Below are 26469 nucleotides of genomic sequence, written 5' to 3' on the forward strand. Positions count from 1 at the left end.
ACATATAACTAATGCCAAAATAAGAATACCTCTTTCACTTTTTTTATGCAACTTAGAATGGCAAACAAGCTGGCGGTCCACCTGATGGAAAGTGGTAACCGTCGCCTATTGACATGAGTAGTACCATGACATAACAGAGTATACTGTTTCGCCCATGACACCAATGATACTTAAACTTACTTTACATAAGTTACTGTCCTAGTTATATTTTTTATTAATCCTTCTCTCGTTTATAATCACCTTAACCTCGCGAAGCGTACAAAATGTTTTTACAAAATTTGTATTTTGCATATAGCCAAATTTTAAAGATCATGTTCTCGAATTATATGCTAAATCGTCAAATGTTAATATACAGATCAATTAACTTGAATTAATATTAAGTTAATATTTGGCTGGATCCTGGCAGTTTTTTTTTATTAACCCCTCTCTGGTTTCTAGTCATCTCAACTTTGGAATGCAGGGAAAAAGGGATTGTTAATAATGGAGTCTAACAGCCACATTGAAGTAAAACAAAATAAAGTAACTCAACATATTTGATTTCTTTTTTTTTTAATTTTATGAAAAATATACCTATACAATATATGAAATAGCTAGGTTTTTTATAACAACAGTCGATATCGATATTTTGGGTGGAGACATATGTAAATAGGGGTAACAACACTATGAATATTCGTGTTAATGTGTCTATGCTTCAAAAAGGTACCCTACGTACACTATATTTTCCAGATTTCATATATTTAAGGTCACTGCCATCTCTTATAACGTAGTTCTTGTACTATTCTGTGGTTATTAAACTTTACAACTCTGTAAGTCCTTTTTTACTTTCATTAAATTTCTGTTAATCTAAAATAAAATCTTCAAAGTTCTGTTTTAGTACTATATTTAATTAAATCTTTTTTACTTCAAAAAAAACTATAGGTAGGTATCGTAAGCGCATAACTTTTAAATTTATTCTCTTCCGGGTAGTTATTTTGTTTATCAAGTGCAGTTTGTCACATCTAAATATATTTTACGAATCTTAACCAATATTATAAATATTAGTGAACGTTTGTTTGTATCTTACCTTATAGCGCTTAACGGCATAACCGATTACAAAGAAATTTGTTATATACGTAATATTGGATAAAAAAATGTAATACTTTTATCCTGGTCAGTAAACATTCCGGTCATGCCAACGAAGTCAGGGGTAAAAACTAGTCATCTATATTTTATAGGTATTAATCACGTCTGGCACTTTAATTTTTTATAGGTACTCAGAATAATGAGTGGTGAAGATCCAAAAATAAGTAATCAGATTGTTGTTACATCTGTTGGCAACTCTTGGGTAGTTTGTAGATCTAAGTCATACTCTGGGCGTACATATTACTTCAACACCTTGACTGGAGAAGCAGTTTGGAATTTAAGTGATGCAGAGGTGAGGTGTATTTAAAAATAAAGAAGCAATTTTGTTTTCTGTATAGGTATTAACTATATTTTAAACTTTCCAACAGGTTGAAAAAGCCAAGAAAATGTCAAAAAATCCACCAGGAATTCCATTAGAGGGCTGTCCTGAGCCAAATGAACCACCAATAGATCACAGTAATTTCTCAAGTCAATATAGAATAAGTGGTCAAGAACGATTTCAGAACTATGAACCTTTGAATAGTTTTAATAATCAAGTAATAAATACCAAGATTATAAAATCTCCCTTTTCTTTACAAACTTTACAAAACTCTAAATTTGTACCCATAAATCGAGTTGAAACATTGGGTGTGAATATTACTGCACAACCTGTATTTAATCCTAATATTTGGGCTATACCTTCTACCCACCAGATTTATATAACTCCAACAACATCTACAATATCAAATGAAAATCATACTTCATTGGTTGAATATAATAACTTTCATACTTCTATATCCCCACATCAAAGCACATTTCCACTTTCAAGGCATTTTAGTATTATAAATGAAAGAAGACATAGAAATCATTTGTATAGGAGAATACATGGCTATCATAGGTTTTCTTCAAAATTTTACAATAATAGATTCAGGGAAAGTCACCCACCAAGATTTAGGAATAAATTGAATGATCTTCGCCAATTTATATCAGCTAAGAAATCAGTGGAGATAGAAACATCAGAATCTCCTGAAGCAAAGAGTGATGGTAAATATTATTTTTCATCTGTTAATATAAGTTAAAATGGGGTATTTAGTGTTTGATATTTTTATGAAAAATTATACTTATTTTTTTAAGCATCTAGTGTTGATAAAATTGTACCAAAAGAACACAGCCCCACACAAATTAAGTATGAAGAAGAAGAATTATGTGCGAGTGATGTTGATGATGACTGGCTCAAGGTAATTACTTTTTTTTTAAATTACCCTATAAATGAATAGTTCTCACAACTCATTTCATATCATCATATAGATGTTTATTTTAACTGTTGTAATTGTGATGAATATGAACAATGATTTTTGGGCATTTTGGATAGCATATTGAAATAGATCATGTTTATCTTAATAATTATTTTCTTTAAAATTGTATAATGAAAATTAATTCAATAATAGACTTGGTTTTTCTGCTGATGTACATAATAATATATACCTAATGATAATAAATTATCTAATATTATAATATATAAGTAGGTTTATATAGAAAAGTAATAATAGTAGGTAGTGACTTCACCAACAATTGTGTATAAATTTAATTTTCTGACTATGTGTCATATGTAATATATATATATATATAAAATTTAATAATTGCTTATTTTGGTTTAGTGTGTGACATGTTTCAATAGTGTCTTTACAATAAATCTAATAATTCTTGGGCTGGTATTTAATAATTTTTATGTATAAATAATACTTGACTTTTAGGCCCATGGTTCTACAGAAGGAGAAAAGTATGTGCTCGATGTATCAGCCTTAAGAAATCTCATCATACCCAATACAGATTCAGATCGATGGTTTATTGTGGTTGATAGGGGTGTGATACTCAATCACTACAAATTTTTGAACACCATTGTAAATTCAGGTGAATACTAACTTTTAATCCAAACTTTCAACTATTACTTATTACAACTTAATTACTACTGATTAAGATTTCTTTACGTTTCTTTACTATTGATAATTTATGGATAGCTTCTTTCTTTCTGGATATTGTGGACTATGGTCTTGTTTTTGATATTTCATGTTTTGAAGTTGCGTTTTGTTTAAAATTACTATTTATTTTTAGACAAGAAATTTAAGTACCAGGTGATTAAAAATAATAAGGTGATTTGAGGTGTGAATTTTTTTTTATATAAGTTAGAATGCAAACAAGCTGACGGCCCATTTGATAGAAAGTGGTAACCGTCGCCTATAGACATGAGCAGTACCATGGATATAACAGAGTATACTGTTTCACCCATGATACCCCCCATGCGTTGCCATTCCTGAGGACTCAGGTGTTATTCCTCTGTACCCTGAATTTACAATTCACGCCATATACCACCCTTCAAACCGAAATACAGGATTAATATTTTTTAAATAAAAACCTAAATAGTAGTACACTGTACAGTATTCCGTGTGAGTGGTAAATAAAGATTTATTATTATTAAAAAAACCATGTTTCTTTATTATTCAGTATTTATTAATAGTCTCGGCATTATTTTTAGCTGATTGGTTCTTCTGTGATGAGTTTTGATCTATTAGGTTACTTACTTCTATATAAATAATGGCATCTACTACATTTACATAATTATATTCTTTATAATTTTTTGTGTAGATGAAACATGCCAATTGATGGTCGCTCGTGAGATTTTTATAATTATTCAAAATGATGCAAGAACCGATTCTAATAATAAGTTAAAGCTTCGAGCTCGACGTGCGTTGCGTTTCCTTACGCAACAATTTGCTAGTGGTTCTGCTGTTATCGGTAAGTTGTATTCATCTTTTAAGATCTTGTATGCACTATGATATAACCAATATAGTGATTAAATAAGTTTTTTGAAAATTCATTGGTATTGATTTATTTCTTTTTTTTTAATTCAAACATATGTATGTATATAACATGTTTGAGACATATTTTTTTTTGTGTAAATGTTTTAGGGGAAGACCCAAATAAATCACCTGAAGATAAGAATATTTGTCTTCTGAATTTTTGTTCAAAATTAGTAGAACAGAACAATCCTTTGGTAAGTTATTTATTTACCACACAATTGGCGTATCTTGGCGTCTTATTTAGTAATATGGAAAATAATATAAATTTCAGATTTATATCACTCATGAAGATGTTTGGCAACAGACAAAGTTAGCAACAAAGGTACCAGTATTTACTATTACAGAGATAAAAGTCATTTTATTTACTACCGCTTTCTCTAAAGAAAATTTACAAAACCGAATGCCAAAACCAATTGATGATCGCTCTATAAAAATTACTATACCAAATAATGACTTTCTTGATGAAGCTGAAAGGGAACATTGTGCTGATGATAGAGTGAAGGAACCTCATTTAACTAATGAAAGTCTTAATGATAAAGAAGAGGAACTTGATATACCTAATGATGACCTTCAAAACGATAATACTGTAAATAAGGCTGTGTTAACTGTAAAAGAAATTGATATACAAACTGATACTACTTCCGCTATGAGACGGACTGTTGATGCAGGCGTACAGACTGATTTTAATGTATCAGAACCAGAAATAGTAAAAACGGATAGTGTTGGTGTAAATACATTTTCTAATCAAATATTGTCAAATAACAGTATTCAAACTACAGTAGATCAAAGTTTGAACTCCAATAAAAGAAAAATTCGATTAAAACGAAGAACAGTAAATGAAACAACTGACAGTTCTAGTAATAAAGAAAAAAAGCAATTTAAATGGCATAGAAGAAAAAGAAATTTTCCTATTTCAACTTCAGATAATAGAGATCAAAATGTATTAAATAATACTGGTGACGGTAATCAGCTGGATCTCAACAAGTCACTTCCTCAACATTCATCTAACGAAAGTATATTCAAAGATAGGCAAAATGCTTATGAAGATAGTAGCGAAACTAACAGTTCTACTTTCTTAACAGGAAACAGAACTGAAAATATCATTATAGAAGAAACATCAATATCTGATGTTATATCAAATTCGATTAGTAATATTGATTCAGAAAGCATGATTAGTATTAATATTAAAAAGCCTAATTTCAATAAAATGAGTGAAGAAGGAACCAGCAGTGTTATGTTTAAAATTACTGAGGTTGCTATGGAAGAATATTTAAAGATGAGATGTGATGAGTGGATATCAAGGTTTGTACAAATAATGGAAGAAGTACTCAGTCAAATATTACAACAAGATATAAGTAATGATTTAGAGAACACTATGCCTCCGCCATGGACTATCCATGAAGCAACAGAGTGCATAAAAAAGAGATTTGATGACAATTGTGTTATTGATGCTGCATCAAAATTATCTAATATATTATTTAAAATAAGTGATGAAAGAGGTAAGTTTTAATAGAATATTATTTCCCAATATCCAAATGAAATGTAATTAATTGCAGCGATAAAAGAAAATGTAGATAATCATATTTATATTCATAATATACCTCATTTTATTTTCTGTATAAGTATTTCTGTATATGTATAAAGTATAAGTCATGCAACATGAACATCTAAAAGTTAAAATGTAGATGAATAGTTCTTTATATACAACACAGAAACTTCTTTGTATCTCCAATTAATTTTTTATTTCATTCTGACGTTGTTTGTGTGAAGTCATTTAATATTAATATTTTTTTTTATACAACTTAGAATGGCAAACAAGCTGACAGCTCACCTGATGAAAAGTAGTAACCGTCGCCTATAGACATGAGCAGTACCATGGACATAACAGAGTATACTTTTTCGCCCATGATATCCCCCATGCGTTGTCATTCCTGAGGACTCAGGTGTTATTCCTCTGTACCCTGTAAATTCACGCCATATCCCACCCTTCAAACCGAAACAGCCATGCAAACAACTGCTTCACGGTAGAAACACGAATGGGACAGAGGTACCCAAGCAATCGACTTTTGTACAAAGTCTCTCTCGAGTATCATTCAATTTCGAATTTTTTATGTATCACATATTTAGAGACCTAATTGAATTTTTAACACAATTTAATGATATATAAATTTACTGTGTAATTTTTATCAAATTTTAGGCAGAATCAACTTTAAAATTAAACCTGCTGAATTCATGGAAATGTATAGTTATGGTGTACATCTTGTCAATGCTTTACAGGTATAAATTTCTTTCTTAATATCTTTTATATTTAAAAATTATTTTGTTAATTTCGTGAAAATGTTTAGGTTGTTTTTGATAAATCTGAAGATCTTCAGACCGCTGCCGGATCGCTGGCAAAATTGTTGAGCGACATTCACAACTATAACTTGGAAGGCCATAATGATTCCTTTAACGATAATATGAATGAACCTACCTGTGCAGTCTCACAAACTACATCTACAATTGGTAGGTTTTTATCATAGTTTTTTTTTATTATGAGACGCTGTTAAATCGTAAAATAAATACATCACTAGATATTACGACATATGTTGTATCAGATAAACAAATAAATAGAATAATGCAGGCTGATGCCTGTACTTGTGACTTACGGTAGTTTGTAGTTAATCCAAATCAAAAATATATAATTATTTAAATATTGCTTCACGAAATAAATTCGTGTTGTGTCCATAGAAAAATCGATACATAATTTATTTGTTTTTGTTATAAAATATAGAAGTAAATATATTTTAATTTTTTTGATCGTGACCATATATAAATACAATTTTATTTTTTTATACACTTAATTATTTTCTGAAATTTTGTCATTTTTTCAATATGCATAAATTAAATCAGCAATCATCAAGAACTAGGTAATATTATTTTCAGTTCTATATTATTTATTTAATTAGTTATATTTGCATTACAGGTAACCAAGAAAATGATGATCCAATTGTTAATAATAGAGAAACGTTTAGTAGAACGTCCTCCAAACATACAGAATATGCTGATAATAAAAATTCAGATTCAAATAACTTCAGATTTAAGAAAAGAAAACTGACAGAGGTATTTGCTAAACAATATTTTTGTTTACGTTTTATGAAGTTATAATAATATATAATATATAAACTTTGCAACTGAATTGACCTTGTCAATTTAATATCCATTTCTGTATGTACTTGTGATGAAATAATTACTCTTAATTTAGGCTCAACATATGTAATTGGCTTTGTCTAGATTTTGGTTATGAGTATATACAAAAAATTTATGTCGAAAACAAGCTTTGAAGTTTGTCAAAAACTGTATTAAAGATGGTATTTTGGGAAAGGTTTAGTACTAGTGGGGTTTTACAAACACAACATCGAGTTAGTAAATATTGTATAGCTCATTTCATCTAGTTGTGTGGAAAAATTGATAAATTATAATTTTATAAGAAAGACAAATGTTCTCTGTCCTCGTGAATGATATTTGTGTATTTATACAAATTTCATTTACAAGGAAACAGAACATATATATTTTTTATATTTATGTTCTGTGACCCTTTTTTTAAAACCCTGTACAGATATAATTATTAAATATATTACGTTATTTGCTATTTATTTCTATATTTTAACTTATTATATAGGATGATGAAGAAAAACGAAAAGATGTTAAATTCATTAGGACATTTGATCTGAAGGACACATTCTTATCCACTCTACATCTTAAAAAAAATGAAATGGAAACATTAGGTTCAACAAAAAATCAATGCCAAAACGAATCAGAGCCAGTCTCTAATCTGAACTCGACAGGGCCAGCCTCTAATGTGCCTTCGGATTTAGTCGCAGATAAAGAACCACGTATTGTAAGAAATTTTACGAAATGCTCAGATTTTGAGGCTAGATTAAAAGGAAGATTGGAGAAAGCACCTCTAGATATGGATGTATTGGATTATTCACTTGAGTGTAATGATGATTACAATATGGAAGAAGACGATTATTCTGAGGATTACTATTGTGATGAAATGGATGATGAAATTGATGGTGAATTTGATCAGAGTATAGAGACATCTCATGGTGTTACAAGCAAATCTTCAGAGTGTACAAGAGAAGATAACACATTCAAATTGTTCATTAGTAAATTTATAAAAGAAATAAAGGAAGCATCTAAAGAAGTTCATAATTTTTGGTAAATTGATTTTTCATATTCTATATAGAAATAATTATTCATATCTGTTTCTTTATTATATAATAGTATATTAGTATAGCCATTAATGAATTTCCAAAAATTCTTATTACGTACCTATATTTGTATTATTTAAGAAAAATAAAACCCTTATGCAGTGTTTAATGTTGAGAGCATGATCAAAACTGGTTCTAGAATTTAGATACAAATTTGGCTGTGCGTTGATTAGTTTCTTTTATTTTACATACGTGAAGGTCATATAGAGCCGAGCTTCTCTTAATTTATAAACAAAGATAAAAAGAGAAAGAAATGAGACAAAGTTGGCCTAATTCTTTTTTTTTTAATTTTAGAAAATTTGTCTCTTGTGTTTCAGTGAGAATACACTCCATGAGATAAATGATGTGGAGAAAATAAGTACAGTCAAAAAGATCGAAATCCAAGAAAAAGTTGAGACAGTCCATTTACATATTGTAAATTTACGAAAATCATTAAACAGGTACATATATTCTTTATACTATTTTGTTTAAAATCTGATATAAATAATGAATTTCTTTTTCACTTGGTAAATGAAACTGTGTGGAAAGAAGGAAATTCTGTAATGATTAAACAAATGCTGTTATTATTTTGTATTTTAAGTAATAGCTAATACTTCCTAAATATTTTTACGGTTAAGCAGATTCAACAAATTATTAATGGTAGAAATTAGTAAATTAGTTATTATAAATAAGTTGTGTTTCGGCTCATTTGACTCGCCTTGACAAATACTGTAACCCTGTGTCTGAGTCTGATGATAAAGTCTGATTTAAAAATATAAAAGCATGTTTTTAAAAATATTTTGAAACAAACTTGTTTTTCCTTTTAGCATAATGGAACGATGCGTAAATTATACCGAAAGCGCTAGCAAGTCACTATTCCAAGAAGCGGGAGTTCTCCTTGATTCCGAACAGGCTGTTATATACCGGTAAGATATTTGATCCATTTTTATTTACTCACTCTGAACAGATTCTTGTGAATGATTTGACACCTATATATAAAACACAATATTTTTCATCAAGCATCTAAAACTGATCTTAAAGCATTCTATTTGTTAAATGTTCTGGTCGTGCCTAAACAGTATTGTATATTTTAAACAACATCCAAAAGAAGAAAGCTTTAGTTGTCAATCATTATCATCATCATTTCAGCCATTATCCGTCCACTGCTGGACATAAGCCTCCCCCATAGACTGCCATAAAGAACGGTCTTGAGCCACCTGCATCTACCGACTGCCTGTAATGTATTTCAGGTCGTCATTCCATTTAGTGCCACTCAAGAACCTTTTTTCCCCATCGGTTATCGGTTCTTCGAGCTATGTGACCACTTCATTGCCACTTCAGCTCGCTTATTCTTCGGGCTATGTCAGTTACGTTGGTTCTTTTGCGGATACATAGTCAACACTAAGTAAATTTTCAATACTCTGCAATCGATAGAGTTAACTTCTAAGTTTGTCCCAATTTCATTTTGTGATAATTTAAATTTCTGTTATATATATATTTGAAGAAATCATTCTCTTTTTCTTACTTGATTTAATATAATAATGGTTACTTTGTCACATCTTATGTAGATTTGGTACCCCCCCTGTTCATATATGAAATTTAAGCTGGCTATTTCAATTTGCTTATCTATCGGGCCATATAAATAATTTTGGTTTGCGAATGTCATTTCGGAATCTATGACATAGCGAAACTTCAAGTATAGTTCTTGCCATAGCTCCTAGAACAACTTGGAGCATCGTTACACTGTTAGCAGCGTAAGACCACGTTTTATGGTATTATGAGCATCAAGGAATATTTTGTATTGTTCATAGTACTGTTCATGTCTATAGGTTATTACTTTCCATTATTTTTATGGGTGATAATGGAATAGTAAATGGTAATCCCACCTGCGCTATCGGGATACGCTGAGGGGCACCAGTGAGGGATAACGGGTGAGGATGAAAAGGCAGGTCAGTTAGCCCATCGTGACGAATTCCACTAGAATTAACTACGACGGTTTCCAGAGGGAAGGGAATGGAGGTCGATCTGATAGGGTGTATTGCTAGCAATAGGTCAATTAGATCCCATTACCAACAATTCCTTTCATCCCCGCCACCCCCAATTACTTACCATTAGGTGAGCCGTCAGCTTGGTTGCTATTCTAATTTCATCATCGTTATCATATCAACAGTTAACCGTCCACTGTCAAATATAGGCCTTTCCCGTGAGGGGGATTTTACTAGTAATTCCCACGTTTGGCACCGAGTTGGCAACCGCAGTTAGGTTTTGATGATGTTTTAAGAAAGACTGTTACCCATCCTTCAATCATTAGATTTCCTTAGTCGCTTTTTACGACATCCACGGCAAAGGACGCAGTGGCCTATTCCATGTTGAGACCACACGACCAATTATTTTAATTTATATCAAAAAAAAAAAAATATTATGGAAATCTTATTAATCTTTTCAAAATATATAATAGCGTTGGAAACTAGCTATTTATTTATTTTTTGTAAATTTTTGTTTTAGCGACGTGATTGCTTCGTGCATTGGTCAAGCAGATGTCCTCCTAGAAACAGTGAATGTCATTAAAGATGCTATAAAATCATAACTTCAGTGAACAAAATATTATTATGAACTATGTTTATGAAATGTAAAATATAGATTTGAAGTAAAAGCAAAATATTATTAGTAAGTGTTTATTTTTCTGTGCTTAATAACTGTACATATAGAAGAAGCTTAATGTTTCTATGTAAAATATGTCTAATTAGGTACAATGAAGCCGTTTAAATTAAACTATTTTTAAATCGAACCATTGTTTTCTTGAATACAAGTAAAATATTTTTTAAGTAAAAATAAATTACGTAAAAGAAAAAAAAACAAATCAAAATAAAACTAATACCAAGTTACCAGCGTGTGAATAGGTAAAAAATGTATTCTCTTGTGTGAAGATTTTCATGCCCCTAAAGTCCAATAGTGGGATAATAGTGGGTGTTAAGGTAAGATAAATGAAATAGTATTCAGATATTTTTTAAAATATAAATCACACGAGTAATATGTCTAATATAATATCAAGTACTCCATATCGCCTATAATCAAATCTGGGCTAATCATAGTTATTAAACTGAAACTTATTAAAGCCAGGAGAGCCTGTCGCTTCTCATTAATCTGCCCTTAAATTGTTTTAATTTTGTTACTAATATTAATTGTTTAAAATTAAAATTAACAGTTTTACGATTATGGATTATGTAATTTGATAATTTCAGTTACAAATGAAGGCTTGGTAACTAAAATTTGAATTGTAGACCCATAATCGTAAATCCGTCAATTGCTGTTTCAAAAAGAATTGTTAACAATTGAGTGACATAATCTCGAGTTATCATAATCTCGAAAGGAGTTTGTCTCAATAATATTAACTACGCGGTCGACATGGTGCTGCTGAGTGCATCGGCTGGTGGTTTGACAAAACTGCTTGGCACATGTGAAACGTATGCCCGTATTTATGGTTTGCTATATATATAACGTAGGTCAGAAGTAAATATTTAGATCGTATACCAATTAAAAATTAAAATAAACAATACCCTGTTATATAAGGTAGAATACTTTAAATACTTAGGTCATATGTTAACCTCTGACCTAAGAGATGATATGGACGTAGGAAGCGTAAGGCGTTGTCTGTGAAGGCCAATATGATTGCTCGTAGATTTTCATGTTAGAGGGTCAAAATCTCTATTTAGAGCATTTAATACAAACTTTTACACGAGTAGTCTGTTAGCTTTTTATACTCAGAAGCAGTACAGCACCCTACGATGACAGTACAATAATGCGTTAAGGGTGCTGTTGGGGATGTCCCGGTTTTGTAGTGCATCGGGAATGTTCGCCGAGGCGCGTGTTGATTGTTTTTACGCTACTATTTGAAAGCGGTGCACATCTCTGATGTGATAGCGCGTTGGTTTGGGCCAACTCTAACATTATCCTAAGGGTCCAGACTGTGATTAATTGTCAACTAAAAGTTAGATCGTCCACCTTTTATTTACATGGGCTTAGATTTTTTCATATACAATATTCCTATTTCTGTGGATTAAATTTATTAGTTTATTTAAGAATGTATGTTCATTATACTAAAACTTAACATTAACTTATTATAAAACAATATTTTCATGATTATATGTAGATGTTTGTGACTGTTCATTATTTTTTAGATGCTTGTTTAAAGCATACTTAATTAAAAAGTTCCTTGTAGCCATAATAATTAAATACAACACTATGTGTTTGAATATTTATATCCAACTATTAAACAAATACTCCACGAGGTTTGTATGGCACGGTAATCAAGATTATTTATTTATCAAAGTAGACACATATTTATTAAAAATTTGACTAGATTTACATAACACCTATATCTAGTTGAAGCCTTTTCCCTCCATCATTGCTTGAGCACAGTATCTTGGAAACTGTACCACTAGTAATAAGAAGTCGGTCAGGCCCTGTAAAGAAATTGCCATTTACTAATATCATAGAAAATAAAGTTATACCTATTATAATATTAAAATAAGTAACATAGATGTAGTAGTTTGTCTTATAAAATGAATATTTCATAATATAATTATACTTATATTTAGTAAATTATTATTTTATAATTTAAAATGTTTCAAACTTAATATATTAGGATAAAAACAACATTCCTTTTCTTTCGTGAGATACCAATTAGGTAATTGGGTACACTTTCGGCCTAGAGAGTAGTGTCTGCTATACCTAGGTACTTAATGTGTACGCAGATTCTTGAGAAATTACACAGGAAAATGAGGAAAAAATGATATAAGGAAGTTTATTTTCAAGTTCTCCAATTAGGTTCTTTATCCCATTCGCTTTTCTGTCCACAAGTAGCTGTGTTCGCAATGCTAACATCTAATAAACTAAAATGTTAGTATTTAGCGATCAGAACTTTTGAGGGACGCCTATCATTGGAGTCACAGTATGTTCTGTGATACCCTTTGTGCTTTCCATATCTACAGGTGACGCTTACCAACTTTCCATCAAGCGGGTCGTCAGCTGTTGTTTCAATTTGAAAAAAAAATATAGGTAGGTTACTATGTTTCTATGAACCGTGAAAAAAATTTATAATACTTGGCGATATTTTATCATCGAATATCTACGGTCTAAAGATATCGATCGATATGAAGAGATTTGATAAGGTAAGTGTAAATATACCTACGTCTTGAAGATAATCTTCCTTGTAAATGCTAAGTAAATGCATTCATTCACTATATATTTTTGTAAGTATAATAAATATACTAACGGATTAATCATTGATCACCGAGTAGGACGTGATTTTCATACGGTGTACAGTCTACAGATAAAGTTGGTACCTAAGTATATGATTCCAGATATTATCGTAAGTATGTATTTACATATTACATTAATTTGTAACATCTGCAGGCGAGTAGAATTTATTCTAAACTAAAACTTATTATGTGTAACATTTTTTTTTTAACTAGAAAGGTTATTTTTCAATCATTTAGGCTTAAATGTTTACCTCTTCCATTCATTTTTGTTTACATTAATTCCCATTTTGGGTATATATGTTATCTTCCACACAATCCATCCATATCTTTTTGTATATTTTTAGGGTTCCATAACTTCAAAGAAAAAACGGAACAATTATAGGATCATTTCGTTGTTCGTCCGTCCGTCCATCCTGTCAAGACTCTTACGAACGCGTGAAGGTATCAAGTTGAAATTAATATCATATACTCAGGTCTGAAATCTCTTAAAGAAGTGAAAAAAAAAAAAAAAGATACGGCCGTTTACATTCTATGTTTATCGCATAATTTGTAAATTCGCAAAGGAACTCAAAACCTATAGGGTATTTCCCGTTCACCTAAAATCATGAAACTTGGCAAGAAGCAATGTCGTGTAACATAAGTAAAGGAAAAAATCCGAAAACCGTAATTTGTAGTTATTTCAAAAAAAAAAAAAAACTTTTAAACTTGATAATTTCGTACGGATCTCTTGTTGCGCGAGTCCTACTCGCATTTGACCGAATGTTTTTACCCTTATAACCATTCATACTCTTCTTTACTAATAAATGTGCGAGTGAGTTTGTTCTTTGTTTGTATCTTACCCGTGCATACACACTAATTTGGTATACACATACTATAAGGGACAGAGATGGATATAAGCTACTTTTTATCCCGGCTAGTAAACATATTTTGGTCAATCGGATGAAATCGCGGGTAAAAACTAATCATCTATATTTTATATAATTATACAAAGAATAATGAATAGTGAAGATCTAGAAACAAGTAATCAAACTGTCGTTACACTTGTTAAGCTAGTACGTTTTTTTAAATATTCTCTTAATTCCTACGCATTAAATAATCATGCCAAGATAAAAACGGTCACTTCTTTTCTGTCATTCGCACCATTTTTTTAATATATTCATCTCGTATCAAATATATTAAAATTATGTATTATTTATTCTGATGGGTGTTTTTACTATGGAATGAAAATGGAATAGTAACCACGCCTGCGCTATCAGCTTACGCTGGCGAGGTACTAGTGAGTGATGATAGGTGAGAATAAAGTCAGGTCAGTTGAGCCAAAGGGACAATTTGCCAGGAATTATACATGATTTAAGAAGAACTGCGTGGAAGTTAAGCTAAGAAGGTATACACCTAGCAATATACCTTATATTACCAGCAATAGGCAACGTTCTTGCTAGTTCCTGGTCCTACTCTCCTAACATATGAGATAGTTACTACACACTGTAAGGTTACTACCCTGTTTTATTATATACAGTATTAAGCAATTAGTATATTACAGATATTAAAAATTTGGGTCAAATCACGCAGTTTGTTACAGTTTGTTCTGATCCCATATCGAATATTTATTTACTCGAAGCATAGTGCTTATCGCAGAGGTTGACCATATTTAGTTTACATGTTATCTACTTACCGTTAAAGCTTCTATGCATACTGTGAAGGGAATGATGAGGATGTAAAAGCCAGCGGCGATACCGGCTATCCAAAATCCCACAAATATCAGGATAATTAGCCATAATATAGAAAACACAACGTTGCCCATTTTCTGGAAATAAGAAAAAATAATTAAAAATTTAGAAGCATCACATACCAATCACCTGGGAGGGCCTATTTATTTTATTTACTTACGCCAAGTCGCTTCTAAAGTAGTTAGATATCAAGCTAGGATGTCTTGTCTTATGTGTTTTTTACAGATGATTAAACTCCAACATACTATTAATTTAGTAAAGCACGTTTCCTTAAATGGTCCAATCATATACATACATATATATATATATATACATATATATATATATATATATATATATTACATAGTAATATTATCATCTCAGCCTTCAACTGTCCGCCGCTAAACATAAGCTTCCCTTTTGAGGGGTTTTGTCAGTAGTTGCAACGCTTGGCAAGCAGATTGGCAACCACAGTCAAGCTTTAGAGGAGTTTTAAGAGGGTCGCTGCTGCCCATTCCTAGCCCTCCCTATAAACATAGTAATATAATTGGTATTATTAATTGCATTTATCTACTGGCATTTATCTACCGGAATGGTGGCACTGACGAATAGAAGAATGTCTGATAATACATCCTCGAATAGGTCAAATAAATAGTACCGTACTGAGGCAGTAGCTACTAGGAAATATCACAATATCTGGTAAATATTTTCATCATGTATTTAGTAACCGGATAATGATATGGTTCTGAAGTAACAGAGGTCAAGCACCCTATTGCTTTTAAAATAAATTTCCTGAGAAAACTACCTACCTACTTCACAAAACTCTACTTACGAGCTTCCAGCCCTCCGTCACTCCTCGATCTGTATTTTTTTTATTTGACAAGATGTTTTATTAGAAAAAAATAATCGAGAACTGGATTTAAATTATTTCTGAGCAGTATCACTCTCTAGGTGCATATATAGCCCATACGTAGATACATATCTGAATGCGGTTGGTGAAAGTAGTAGGTGCTTACTGAAGTGATGCGATGAATACAAACAGGAATCTTCCAGATGACTAGATAATAAAATTTAATCGAAATTTTAGCTCTAAACTGTAAGATCATGTACTAAATTATTAATACGTAGTAAATGATAGGTGACGTCTCACATATCATTGAGCTTTGATTATAAGTATGACATTTAATGGGAAGGTCGCTTACTTAAGTACATATATTCAAATCAACGCATCATTGTCAATACAAAACGTTAAAGATTTGTCATCATGTATAATTTTGTAGGTTCTATTTACATGACAATATATTATGGTGGTCCTTTCAATTTAGTCCTACTTGCACAAAATAGAAATTAAGTACATTTTTTTAATCGGTGATAATGGAATGGTAACCAGTGAGGGATGACAGGTGAGAATGAAAAGACAGGTCAGTTAGCCTATCGTGATGAATTCGACTACAATTAACCACGATGGTTTCCAGGTGGAACTGCGTGGAGGTCGACCTGATAGCAATGGGTTTTAGGCCCCATTAATAATAATCCCATCCCCCCCAATTAAGTACATTAGGTATAATTTAATATAATTTGGTCTAAAAACTAAATTACTGATCTGATTTTGATAAAATTTCTATGGATCCAATTGATTCAACTTACTTACAGTACATCTTTTCAGATAAAAAACGAATATTCTATATAGGTTTACAAATAATTAAAGTTTGTGTATCTTACAAAAAAAAAAAAAACCCTGAGCCCAATTGTAACAAAACCAGTTATTTTTATCTAAAAATTAAATTACTGAATTGATTCTTATAAAATTTCTACGAGACCAATCTGTAAGTACATCCTTTTAGATAAAATAAGAATCTTCAATATCGGTTTAGAACTAACGGAGTCAAGAGGTGACAAACGTAAAAAAAATGGAACTGAATTGAGAATTTACTTCTTTTTGAAGTTGGTTAATGGTGGTTATGAGTTAAGAAAATAAAACTGAACAGAAACCCTCCGTTTTTGAAATAGGTTAATAACATTTACGAAATCAACTACATAATATGAAACCCAGATAAGTAACACTATAAAACTGATTTTAACATTATTCGAAACGTCGTCTTACCGTATTTCCGACGGAGCACACGTTATCAACACTGAATCACAATACAACTAATCACGACACACTCCGTTATGGGACTGCACAGCACAGCATTGTGAAACTAGTACGCTGCCCACCTGTACCCTTATCTGGTTGACGGAAAGTTGACGCTACTCTGTATGTTGGTTGGGTACCTATTTACGTAGTACGCATGTAGGTACGTAACATTCCAGCTAGCGATGGATGACCAATTAACACGATACAGTCATTATATAGGTAGGTAGTAAGTATTTAATATGATTACATCAGTAAGACTATTACACCTACAACCACCATGCAATATTTTTTTTAACTTGCGTTGGTGTTCAAGTCTAATAATTTATTACCATTAATTTTTGATTGCCTATATATATATAAATTATTTTCATGGTTATGTTGGAAAAATGAAGATCTATTATTCGACTATGACAGTTTTTATTCAGATATATTTTAATCAAAACACATACATATGTATGCCAAATTTTATAACGACTGGTTGACTGGTTAGTTCAAGAGTAGGTTTATTTATTTATTTTAAGATTGCATATTATATATCTTTACATTTTTTACCCAGATAAGTAACACTACTGACCTGAAAACTGATTTTAACATTATTCGTAATTTATATTATAATCTAATGTAAACAGCACGTCGTCTTACCGTATTTCCGACGGAGCACACGTTATCAACACTGAATCACAATACAACTAATCACGACACACTCCGTTATGGGACTGCACAGCACAGCTTTGTGAAACTAGTACGCTGCCCAAAGTTATGGAAACTGTACCCTTATCTGAAAAGGTTGACGGAAAGTTGACACTCAGTCATCATTCATCAATCTTGTTGTTGACTGTATGTTGGTTGGGTACCTATTTACGTAGTACGCATGTAGGTACGTAACATTCCAGCATCCACAGAAAGGCGATGGATGACCAATTAACACGATACAGTCATTATATAGGTAGGTAGTAAGTATTTAATATGATTACATCAGTAAGACTATTACACCTACAACCACCATGCAATATTTTTTTTAACTTGCGTTGGTGTTCAAGTCTAATAATTTATTACCATTAATTTTTGATTGCCTATATATATATAAATTATTTTCATGGTTATGTTGGAAAAATGAAGATCTATTTCGTAATTATATCCAATTCGACTATATACCTAAGTAATTTATATACTTAATACAGTTTTTATTCGCGACTTGATTCACGTGGTCTGATATATCTGTATTGATTAAACCACTTAAAACACAATTTCTAAAACAAAATTTCTTTTTCAAAACACATACATATGTATGCCAAATTTTATAACGACTGGTTGACTAAAATAAGAGATTTTAACCCAACATCTATGGAAATTTTGAATAGGTCAGTAGCTACGATAGATGTATCAAGAGAACCTAATATATATGGTTGGACACAATTGTGTACCGCACAACATAGTTTTACGTTGATAACACTGGGCAGTTTCGCTTGTGATACTAAGAATAAGGGATTTTTTATCTCTTTTCTTGTGATCAGAAGAGAAATAGATTATACATGGAGAGCAGAGAGAGAGCTCGACAGACCTAAATGGACAAATGGAATTTAAAAATGATTTGAATAATAATAATAGCCAACGGGAAGGCGGCGGACCGGAAAACATAGGTAGGCTAACATTCAAGAAATCACTGGATTGGTGAGCAGTGTTAGAAACTGTGCGCTCACCTTTATTTTGAGTACAATTAAATAATTCGTTTTGAGTACCTATAGTATGTGTACGTGTATAAGTTATGAATAACATAGCCGCAGTGCTGAGAGAATGTCATGCCGTGGACATTTAAAGATTTTTTAGGGCCGGCGCGGTAACAAGCGCACATCATACGCCGGCGGTATTCATGCGCGCGCCCGGCCAATTTTAGTACCGTATGCGCTTCCAATGCCGACTGAACATACGTGCTCGCGCGCTGCGACACCAGCCATACCGGTGGCGCAAACGCCAGGCGAGACCACGGGCTCGCGTTCTGTAGCCAGCACCGAGTTGATCTGTCTCTCAGACAAAGAATTGTTAGTGTAGGTCACCCATTTTTCTACTCTAGAGTTTTTAGACGATTGTGAGTATATACTGGCGGCCTCATCAATAGCCGCTAATTCAGCCTCTAGTTCTAGAGTCGCTACAATACGCTCCCGCTGAGCTGCAGCGCGTTCCCGCTCAGCTGCAGCGCGTTCCCCGCTCAACTGCAGCGCGTTCCCGCTCAGTTGCGGCGCGGTCAAGATTGGCCTCTAATTCGGCTAAGCGACGTGCATGTAATGCTTTCGCGGCAAGTCGTTGCGTTTGAATAGAGGTCGATGAGCGATGTGGACTATGACGCGAACTAGGAATATTAATATTATGAGAAACACCGGCGGATACCTCTGAGGGAGGAACGAATAAATCCGCTAGGGCGCTTTGTGCCGCTGCCATACCTCTTGTGAGAACCATTTGAAAAAATGTTTATAATTTCGAATTTTTTTTAAAATATATATCTTATAATTTTACCGGGAGAAGGACCAATGAAAACGTAGGAGAGGAGGGCAGCGGCAATAATAAATAATATTAAGAGAGGCTTACCAGTATAATTTCTTATGACAATCACACTTCATACAATATAACAACAATAATATGTCAATCAAAAAGAAAAACAAAATAAGTATCAAAAAGACATATTCATAATATAAAAATATAATGCTAAAAAGGTAAATTATATAAAAAGAGGTCTGTCGCCAACATGGCACGCCCCGGTGCAGAGCACCAATCTAAGGAGGCGACAAAAGCAATATCACCATATCAATCGGACTTCCATCTTGTTGTTGTGGTGACGGTACAAATCTGTGTCGGTATAGGGCGAACAGCTTCAGTCGACGGAGTATCCAACAGCAAATGAAACAGTACAGGATGTAAGAAGTTAAAATTAGTCTTTTGATATTAGTTCAGTATTGTCTAGTAACATGTCCACAAAAAATATAATTCAAACTGATTGAGAAACTCTTTTTTGGAAGATGTTTCAATCTTGCTTCTCAGCTATATTATTATTAGGTGCTTAGATAAAACCGAATTCGGTAATTTAATATCCATTATCATACACTTATGCTGGCGCTTATCTTATCGCACGGTTACGGAGTCACTATTTGTAAACTTGTTTTATGTAGGACGGTTGACTTGACCGGGAACTTGAAAATAAGCATAGGTATATACACATTTTACTTATTTTATCATACGATAAGTAACACACATTTTAGTATATAAAAAATAATATTTTAAATAAATATATAACTGTCATAATTACTGTTCTTAACTACAAATAGTAAGGTAAGTACAAGTATAAACATAACATGCAGAAATTAATTAACCATAAGATAAGATAGGTGCAATACCTATTAAAGGTAGATATTTTACACTGATTAATAATATTGGACACACAACAACACCAGGAAAAAAATCAGTAAAAATCTTTTAGTTTACATTCATTACCATCATCATGTCAGCCTTTAACTGACTATTGCTGAAAATAAGCCTCCACCTTAGGGGGTTTTGCTAGTAGTTGCCACGCTTGGTAGACGGATTGGCAAGCAGTTAAGCTTTAAAGATGTTTTAAGAGGGACACTGCTGCCCATCCCTCGTTCTCCCTTATTCACCTCTTACGACACCCACGGGAAAGGAAGGAATGATCTATTCTATATCAGAACCACACGGCATTCAGTTTACATTACAGAGATACAAACATACTTACTCTTGTATCTAGGTACCCAAAACGGAACACGTAATCAAAAATGGAAGTAATATACTCTATCAGGTTGACTTCGCGGTCTCTCTTGGAAACCATCGTGGTTACTTCCCGAAGAATTTCGGGGGGCCAATTGATCTACATTTTTACCTGTTATCACTCACTGGTGTCCTGCTAGCATATACCGATAGCGTAGGCGGGGTTACTATTCAAACATTACTCATAAAAAAAATCTTTACTAGGAATTTAGGCTGATGGGACAGTAGGTCTAGTTAGATTTTGGTTACATTCACGTACTTATTTTATAACTCGTGTCTATTTTAAAACAATGTTGCGAGTTTTATTTCTCAGAAGTATAGGAAATCTAGCGGAAAGTACGTTGTATTAAGTCTATGAGCGGAACTGTATGCCGCAGCATGGTCAATTTATTTAGCACCAAACAATGAAATTAGGTACATGGTTAAGTAGTAGATACTTAGTTATTTGTTCATGGACAGTTTGATTCACAATAATTACGTATTACTTACATAAAATGTGTAAAGTACAATGCAAATAAAAAAAAAAATTTAAAGAAAATAATGAGAGCAATTTTTTTTAATATATAAGAAATATGTATACCTACCACTCTGTATCCCATTTGTATTATTGCCGCAATGCAGTTTTTAAGTAAAACTTATAACTACATTGGTTACAATTAAAAACAATCTTTGTGAGAGTCTGGTGTCGGTGCTAGGATAACCCGTCTTACAAATCACCAGGCCCCCAAACTCAAAGCTATTTATATTACTTGATTTGTTAAAGTAAAAGTCTGTATATAAATGTAGTAAATATTTACAAGCTACGTGTAAGTACTAGTATGGTGAGAGGGGTTTTTTTTGATAAGTGAAAATGGTATGGTAACCCCGCCTGCGCTAACGGGATACGCTGGCGGAGAACCAGTGAAGGGTGATCGATGAGAATGAAAACAGGCCAGTTAGCTCATCAGTCATTCAGTTGATGAATTCATCAAGAATTAACCATGATAGTTTCCAGGAGTAACCGCGAGGAGGTCGACCTGGTTGGGTATATTGCTAGCAATGGGATTCTCAGTCTCCATTACTAAAAATCTCTTTCCCCCCTGTATATGGTGAGAGGGTAAGAGCAGTCATCCTTGCTTGCTTGCTTATTACAGTAGAGTATGAATAATACCTTTATTTTCAGGAATTGCAACATATAAAGTGTACCATGGGCTGGCCATGTTTATAGGCGATAGTTATTACTTTTTATTTGGTGGGCTATCAGATTGTTTCTCAAGTTGTACAAAATCTAAAAATTGATGATAAAATATCGCTAATGGTGCTTTATATTATTTTTATTTTTGAGAAGTAATACAATCCCAGATTAATACGTAGAATAGCATAGATATCTTATATTGTATTACCATGAAAACCCCTCATAAATCTATTTTAGTTACTGCAGTGTTTTGTCCTTTTCTGTTTGGCTAAATTCTCAATTTGTAATAAAGTGTCAAAACACTTCAATAGCTAAAATAATAAAGGGATTGTTAGCAATGGGGTTTAATAGCCCCATTGCTTGCAATTTGCCCTATCAGGTCGATCTCCACGTGGTTCCCCCTGGAAACAATTCTTTTTGAATTCGTCACGATGGGCTAACTGACCTACTTCATTCTCACCTATCATCCTTCACTGGTGCCCCGCCGGTGTATACCGATAGCGCGGGTGGGGTTACTATTTCATTATAGGTGATAATTAAAAAAAATAGCTAAAATAGGTTAGTAGGACGTTTTAGTTTTTGTGAATAAGAGGGTAGTTTTTAATTGCTAGTTTTGTAGTGGTACAGGAATAAAATTGATCGATCGGGGTCAAAAGTAATCCTTAAGTAGTAATGCCCTTCATTCTAAATACTCGTAAATACTATGCGTACTTATGCTTTATTCCATGGCAATGGTGTACTAAGAGATAATAAATAAATAAACTTACTTTCACATTTATAACATTATTAACGATATCACGTGATCATAAATGATTCAGCTAGTATGAAAATAAAATTCAACTGCTGTATTAAATTTAATGATCTATAATTAATAAGCCCCATTTTCCATCAGGTGGGCCGTCAGCTTGTTTACCATTCTAAGTTACATAAATAAAATTTACTTAAAAATAACATTTTGTTTAATATAATATAATTGAAAACATCAACACGGATAAATAGTAGATCTATTATAAAATTTTTTCGACGATCATTTAATTTAAAACAAAACACAAAACCTTAGACAGTAAAATATCTACAAAATATTATGTTTAATTTTAATAGCAGCATTTTCTTTTTATATTTTATCATTATTATGTTGTGGGAACCGTAGCATTAATAATAAGAAGTCGGCAATGTTATGTGAAGCAATAATAATTTGTGTTACAAATTATAACAAGTTTGATCAATTTTTGGGATTTGTTTTATAATTTGAATAAACATTATACCGGTATATATTATATCTTTACCTACATATTCATAGCTGAAGTAGATGTTTATGGATGAGGGAAATAACAGTGAAATGACAGGGTAATTAATCGGAGGCAATACACCTTAGTCTCTAAGAACTTCAACATATACAGGGCACGTCACAGTATATTCTATGATGTCCATGGTGCTGTTGATGCCTATAATAGTGGTGTCAGTTTGTTATTTTAAGTTGAATGCCTAATAATAAAAATTTATAATTAAAATGTTTCCGTTGTTAGACATTGACTTGATAGTTTTTGAAAATTACTTTAATCAGTAACTGTACATTTACAAATTATTGTTACAGAAGAAATATTAGACAAAATTGGCAAGTTAAACAGAAATCATAGCAGCACAGCTGACGAAATATCACTCCTATACTACATAGTATCACTAATATATTTATTTCTACTATATTAGCATCCGAATAATATAAACTACAATTATTTTTTTAATGAGTGTGAATGGAATGTTAAATCCGGCTTGCGCTATCGGTATATGCTGACGGAGTACCATTGAGAGATGATAGATGAGGCTGAAAGCAGGTTAGTTAGCCCATCGTGACGTACTCCACAAGATTTAATCACGGTGGTTTCTTGGGGGAACCATATTGTGGTATATTGCTAACAATGGGACTACTAGACCTCATTACTATTACTATTCCATTATTACCCATAAAAAAACCGTAATAGATTTTAATAGTACCCACAGAGATAAAGAACAGAGTGATTAATTCTGAAGCGCTGTATCTCTAAATCTATCTCTAAAATTTTTATTTCGATTTGGTGTTATTGTGAAAGCCTTATTATAAGGACCAATATATACTTAGTTTCTAATAGATTTAAGTCAAAATTGATATAAATTTCGTAAATCTATAAAATTGTCGAATTAAAATATTATGTTTAGAGATAGGTTTAAAAAAATGGAATCTCAAAATCGAACCCAATACCTGTGGTATTCTCTGTCTACGTATAAGATACGTGTGTCAAATAATTATCAATTATGAAAATGTCTAGTCATGTTGTCATTTTGACATTTCGTAAGTATTAAAAAAAATTTGTCTGTTTTGTTTTCTTGTGGTTTTTTCGTTTTATATTTATTTATTTATTTAACAAACTAAGGTTCAATAAGAAACAAAATTATAGGTTTTTAGTGGCATTAAAATAATAACAGAGGTGAACAAAAACTAGGTACCTACAAACATAATTAAAATTAATTTTAATGTACCTTCATTCGTTGTTTTATATCTTATAATTTTAAAATAAAGTAATATAAAAAATTTACTATTTAAGTAAATAGGCCTTACTTGCTGTTTTTCTATTGAAATTATTGTCAGGAACGAATTTTTAGTGATATAGTAGAGGTATATCCTCAAAAGTTCAATTAGTATGTGCTTACTTAATGCTTTTTTAATTTTCCGTCCTGTTATATTTGTAAGTCCTTGAGTTAGGTTGATGGTTGGTCTAAATGTTCTTTATTATTTTTTAGCTAAGAATCAAATATGGCTGGTTATTTTGAAGAGATGGGATGGACGGAATTAGCAGATGGAGAGCAACCAAATCATTTACTTCACATGGCTAGATTCCTGATTGATTTTGGAATGTATGAGGACAACTTTTCAGGAGAATGGCCAAGGTAAATTTTTCTTATTGGTTTAGGAAAGAAAGAAACAGTCTATTATAGTCTTTTTACCAACTTTTATCAATTTTGCTAATCAAGTATTTTTTCTTTAAAAATATATAAGATCATCATTTCATTGTGTATATATTTGTGGAGTACTAGTAAGAGATAATTGTTGAGGATGATTTGAAGACAATTGGCTTATTGTGTTAAAATTATTAGGAATCACCAAAATAGTTTCCATGGGGACTATGAGGATACTGATTTGGCTAAGTAGCTTTAGCAAACAATCTAACTCAAGTATGTAACTAATATGCATCTGAGTATTCCTGAATGCTACTTAGTACTTATAAAAAAATGGACTATGATAATAACTATTTGTTTTGATTTGTCTTTGTTATATTTGTATTTAATATTACTTTGTACTAGGCTACCACCTCCTGCTTCTAAAGAAACTGTAAAAAATTTGCCAGAGATTACAATAGAAGATGATGATTCAAGTTGTCCCATCTGCCTGAAAAACTTTCAGTCTGGTGATAAGGCGAAAAAGATGCCATGTCTTCACTTATTCCATTCCACATGTATTTTGAAATGGTTAGAAAGGGTAAGCATTTTTTTGTTTGTAATTAAAAATCTATTTCATAAAACTTTTAACCTTATATCGAAATGTGTACTGTATTGCAGTATCAATTTATTAATATCACTGTGGAATGGCACATATATATATTATATATATATATATATATATATATATATATATATATATATATATATATATATATATATATATATATATATATATATATATATATATATATATATATATATATATATATATATATATATATATATTAATGATATCACAAAAAATAACTGTTCCTCCAAATATTTGTTTTTTAGACAGATGTTTCAGGTATGAATATTGTTTTTATTTTCCAGACAAATTCGTGTCCTTTTTGTCGGTTTGAATTACCAACTGATAATGAAGGTTATGAAGCCTTCAAGAAAGAAAAGAAGCGAGCAGAGCAAAGAAAAGAAGATTTAGACACATTACATAATTCAATGTTTAGTTGATGTTTTTATTTTTAAAATTTCATGTATTGGATTTTATTTAAAAAAACTACCTATAATATGCAGTTTCATGTATTTGGTGGTATGTTGTTTATGTAGGGAAAATTTTAAGATTATTCTTATATGTTTTTTAGCTAGTAATTTACATTCCAAATATGTATTAAATATTATTTTTACCACTAGAATTTTATGAACTTACTATGTTTGTCGTTTTCGCCCCCACCCCTTCCTGCATCGATATCTTA

General features: G+C 31.7%; 3 protein-coding genes across 7 annotated transcripts; 2 read left to right on the plus strand and 1 right to left on the minus strand.

Moving 5' to 3' along the window:
* Positions 1–674: 674 nt before the first annotated feature.
* Positions 675–11050, plus strand: LOC113519095 (uncharacterized). 2 transcript variants are annotated; one of them, XM_026904152.3, is made up of 15 exons: positions 675–806; positions 1250–1414; positions 1491–2145; positions 2236–2339; positions 2856–3012; positions 3745–3894; positions 4068–4153; positions 4231–5458; positions 6157–6236; positions 6305–6464; positions 6925–7061; positions 7621–8162; positions 8533–8655; positions 9022–9120; positions 10700–11050. In XM_026904152.3, exons 2-15 carry the CDS (start codon positions 1262–1264, stop codon positions 10779–10781), a joined length of 3756 nt encoding a protein of 1251 aa, XP_026759953.2. In that variant the 5' UTR covers positions 675–806; positions 1250–1261; the 3' UTR covers positions 10782–11050. The 2 variants fall into 2 exon arrangements, with proteins under 2 accessions (XP_026759953.2, XP_026759955.2); XM_026904154.3 differs by having other exon boundaries at positions 694–918.
* Positions 10856–17516, minus strand: LOC113519096 (uncharacterized). The gene is made up of 3 exons (XM_026904155.3): positions 17266–17516; positions 15128–15259; positions 10856–12657 (listed from the first exon to the last, which is right to left on the minus strand). Exons 2-3 carry the CDS (start codon positions 15254–15256, stop codon positions 12574–12576), a joined length of 213 nt encoding a protein of 70 aa, XP_026759956.1. The 5' UTR covers positions 15257–15259; positions 17266–17516; the 3' UTR covers positions 10856–12573.
* A 7034-nt stretch (positions 17517–24550) lies between these two features.
* On the plus strand, positions 24551–26409 carry LOC113518832 (E3 ubiquitin-protein ligase RNF181). Of its 4 annotated transcripts, none has more exons than XM_031911375.2 (4): positions 24551–24572; positions 25022–25168; positions 25583–25757; positions 26093–26409. In XM_031911375.2, exons 2-4 carry the CDS (start codon positions 25035–25037, stop codon positions 26225–26227), a joined length of 444 nt encoding a protein of 147 aa, XP_031767235.1. In that variant the 5' UTR covers positions 24551–24572; positions 25022–25034; the 3' UTR covers positions 26228–26409. The 4 variants fall into 4 exon arrangements, with proteins under 4 accessions (XP_031767235.1, XP_026759632.1, XP_031767270.1 ...); XM_026903831.3 differs by lacking the exon at positions 24551–24572 and adding an exon at positions 24579–24723; XM_031911410.2 differs by lacking the exon at positions 24551–24572 and adding an exon at positions 24837–24896.
* Positions 26410–26469: the final 60 nt, after the last annotated feature.

The sequence above is a fragment of the Galleria mellonella genome, unplaced genomic scaffold, assembly GCF_026898425.1.
Source record: "Galleria mellonella isolate WM207_F2 unplaced genomic scaffold, CSIRO_AGI_GalMel_v1 utg165, whole genome shotgun sequence".
Lineage (NCBI taxonomy): Eukaryota > Metazoa > Arthropoda > Insecta > Lepidoptera > Pyralidae > Galleria > Galleria mellonella.

Excerpts from the sequence above, each read along its gene's own strand:
- LOC113519095 (XM_026904152.3), top strand. The coding sequence starts at position 1,262 with ATGAGTGGTGAAGATCCAAAAATAAGTAATCAGATTGTTGTTACATCT. Across the intron at positions 5,459-6,156 it reads TAAAATAAGTGATGAAAGAG|GCAGAATCAACTTTAAAATT; the intron begins GTAAGTTTTAAT and ends ATCAAATTTTAG. Across the intron at positions 7,062-7,620 it reads AGAAAAGAAAACTGACAGAG|GATGATGAAGAAAAACGAAA; the intron begins GTATTTGCTAAA and ends CTTATTATATAG.
- LOC113519096 (XM_026904155.3), bottom strand. The coding sequence starts at position 15,256 with ATGGGCAACGTTGTGTTTTCTATATTATGGCTAATTATCCTGATATTT. Across the intron at positions 12,658-15,127 it reads TATGCATAGAAGCTTTAACG|GGCCTGACCGACTTCTTATT; the intron begins GTAAGTAGATAA and ends ATTTCTTTACAG.
- LOC113518832 (XM_031911375.2), top strand. The coding sequence starts at position 25,035 with ATGGCTGGTTATTTTGAAGAGATGGGATGGACGGAATTAGCAGATGGA. Across the intron at positions 25,169-25,582 it reads TTTTCAGGAGAATGGCCAAG|GCTACCACCTCCTGCTTCTA; the intron begins GTAAATTTTTCT and ends ACTTTGTACTAG. Across the intron at positions 25,758-26,092 it reads TTTTGAAATGGTTAGAAAGG|ACAAATTCGTGTCCTTTTTG; the intron begins GTAAGCATTTTT and ends TTTATTTTCCAG.